This window comes from Cyprinodon variegatus, unplaced genomic scaffold (assembly GCF_000732505.1).
Source record: "Cyprinodon variegatus isolate N-32 unplaced genomic scaffold, C_variegatus-1.0 Scaffold183, whole genome shotgun sequence".
Taxonomy (NCBI): domain Eukaryota; kingdom Metazoa; phylum Chordata; class Actinopteri; order Cyprinodontiformes; family Cyprinodontidae; genus Cyprinodon; species Cyprinodon variegatus.
The window spans coordinates 816,685-819,180 of NW_015150636.1; the positions used below are offsets into that span (position 1 = coordinate 816,685).

Sequence of the window (2,496 nt, forward strand, 5' to 3'; positions counted from 1 at the left end):
TTTCTAGATATCGATTTTTTTAGAGATAAAAAAATCGATATCTAGAAAAGTCATTTTTTCTTAAAATAAGTGCATTTCGTCTTGGATTGAGGAGTTAAAAGAGACATGTTGCCAATGGAACAAGACAATTTACATTTAAAATAAGAAAAAAACGATTGTATTGTCTTATTTCAAGTGCATATTATCTAATTATCTTATTTTAAGAGTAAAAATACTCATTCCATTGGCAAACTACCTAATTTACCTGCTCAAATTAAGGGTAAATACACTTAATTTAAGAAATTTTTACTTATTTCTAGATCTTTTTCCAGTGCAGCTATGATTTCTTGAGATAACAAGTTGATTAACATGTATGAGTAATGAATGAGGCTGGCCAACTGCCCTGGATTCCCGGTCCATCCATGCCTGCAGGGCCCGTAGTTGTGCAGCCACAGTACAGCGTGAGCGTAAATAATCAGTTTCTTAGATTCCTTTTTCTTTTCACTCATTGTCAGGTGGTGGTGGATAATTGGATTGCATGGAATAGAGTAGAAACAAATCTGTTTTTTAATGAAAATCTTGAATCTGGACTCATTTTGGGGGTTAATGCAGCTTATACCGGTTACAGGTGTAACACCAGGGCTGTTCAGAAAACACCAGGCGCTAAGGCGCCAGAGGCATAGGTCTAATTTCTTATGAATCAGAAGTGAAAGCAAATCATCAAACCAACAACGTTGTCTCGTTACCTAAATGTTAACCACAGGATTAATTAAAGAATCACACATAGGCTGCCATGACTTATCCTCTCTCGCTGTTGTGGTATTGAAGGATGTTATCAGTTTTAACACACAACAATCATCTCATTATGACGAGAAAACGGCTTTCTAAGGGGAAAATTATCATTTCATTATGACAAGAAAATGGCTTTCGTTATCTTTAGGTAATGAAAAAATTTACTTGTTTTCTCGAGAAAACCACAATGAAAAAGTATCAGAGGGACATGGCCGCTCTGGGGTTCCGTAGTATGTCAACCGAAAAGCCCATGATAAATCTGTGCACTGGAAAAACGATCTAGAAATAATAAAATTTTCTTAAATTAAGTGTATTTACCCTTGATTTGAGTAGGTAAATGAGATAGTTTGCCAATGGAATCAGAATTTTTACTAAGATAATAGATATTATTCACTTGAAATAAGAGAATGCAATTGTGTTTTCTTATTTTAAATGTAAATTGTCTTGTTCCATTGGCAAGATGTCTCTTTTATCTCCTCAATTCAAGAACAAATGCACTTATTTTAAGAAAAAATGACTTATCAAGATTTAGATTTTTTGCAGTGTGGAGCTGCAGAGGTTAACAGATCTGGTCGGAAAATCTGCCAACAGCTTTTTTTTTTTTTTTTTTTTTTTACGCTGTTGGAAGCTGGAAAACAATTGAAACTGGAGCCCACACTGGAAAAAATTGAAATTTCAAGAGTAAAAATACTCGTTCCATTGGCAAACTATCTTATTTACCTACTCAAATTAAAGGTAAGTACACTTAATTTAAGACATTTTTTACTTTTTTCTAGATCGTTTTTCCAGTGCAGGTTCCCCCTCCAGTGGGAGAGCAACAAAAGTTCTCCAAGAACAATTAAGAAAATTAGTTAAATCTTGTTTCCTTTTCCTCTGACTATACAAGTATTTTCTGGGATGAAAAAGCAGAACGATGCTTTTGTATGTTGTAATATAACCTAATGTAAAATAGTTCAAAGGATAGAAATACTTTAGTAGAGCTCAGTGTGAATCCTGCAGACTCTTTAACCAATCAGATAACACTTACGCTGAGGTGTTCTGAGGTAGCGTACATCAGCTCTTCACTGGACGGATCCAGACGGTCAAAGATGATGGTGTCGGCTCCCTTGCAGTACAGTTTAATCTGACCTTTGGGATTTCTTACTAAATCCGCAAACAAAACCAAATAAGAAAACAGTTTGCCTTTGGAGATACCTATGGAGTCAGAAAGGGGTCAGAATGTTTTTAAACCTACTAAATCTTAGTTAAAATTGAAAAAATTAAAGTTTAAACAGAGAAAATATAAGTTGATATTGAATATTTACCTATAACATTAAATAATAGGAATAAAATCTAAATTCTTTCCTGCAGCTTGAAAAAACTTGAAAAAATTCAGTTTAGTATTTTAATAAAACTTTTTCACATTCTCTGCAGCATTTATTTGCCTTTTTGGCCAAATCCTGTGAAAAATATTGCATTAAAGACATTTACACTGGAACTGTCAATAATAATCATTCCAGGATGAGTTAATATATGTAAAAATAAACAGCCATTGTAGAAACCTCAAACATTCCCAAATCCGCAAATTAAATTCTGTGTCCGTTCACTGAAAGATGGGATCTGCACCGAGTGGCTCGAGCAACACTGCTAATCAGCAGAGATGGCAAAAGTACTCACTTTCCGTACTTGAGTAAAAGTACAGATACTTGTGTTAAAAAATACTCTGGTAAAAGTGGAAGTACTGAT

At 34.1% G+C, this 2,496-nt stretch overlaps 1 protein-coding gene across 1 annotated transcript in view; it reads right to left on the bottom strand.

The window, feature by feature from the left end:
- Window positions 1–2,496, bottom strand: part of atp8b4 (ATPase, class I, type 8B, member 4) — a 42,123-nt gene that overhangs the window by 15,948 nt on the left and 23,679 nt on the right. Inside the window, exon 15 of the mRNA XM_015378983.1 lies at window positions 1,799–1,914. Coding sequence (XP_015234469.1) covers window positions 1,799–1,914 — 116 coding nt within the window. The remainder of the gene's footprint in view (window positions 1–1,798; window positions 1,915–2,496) is intronic.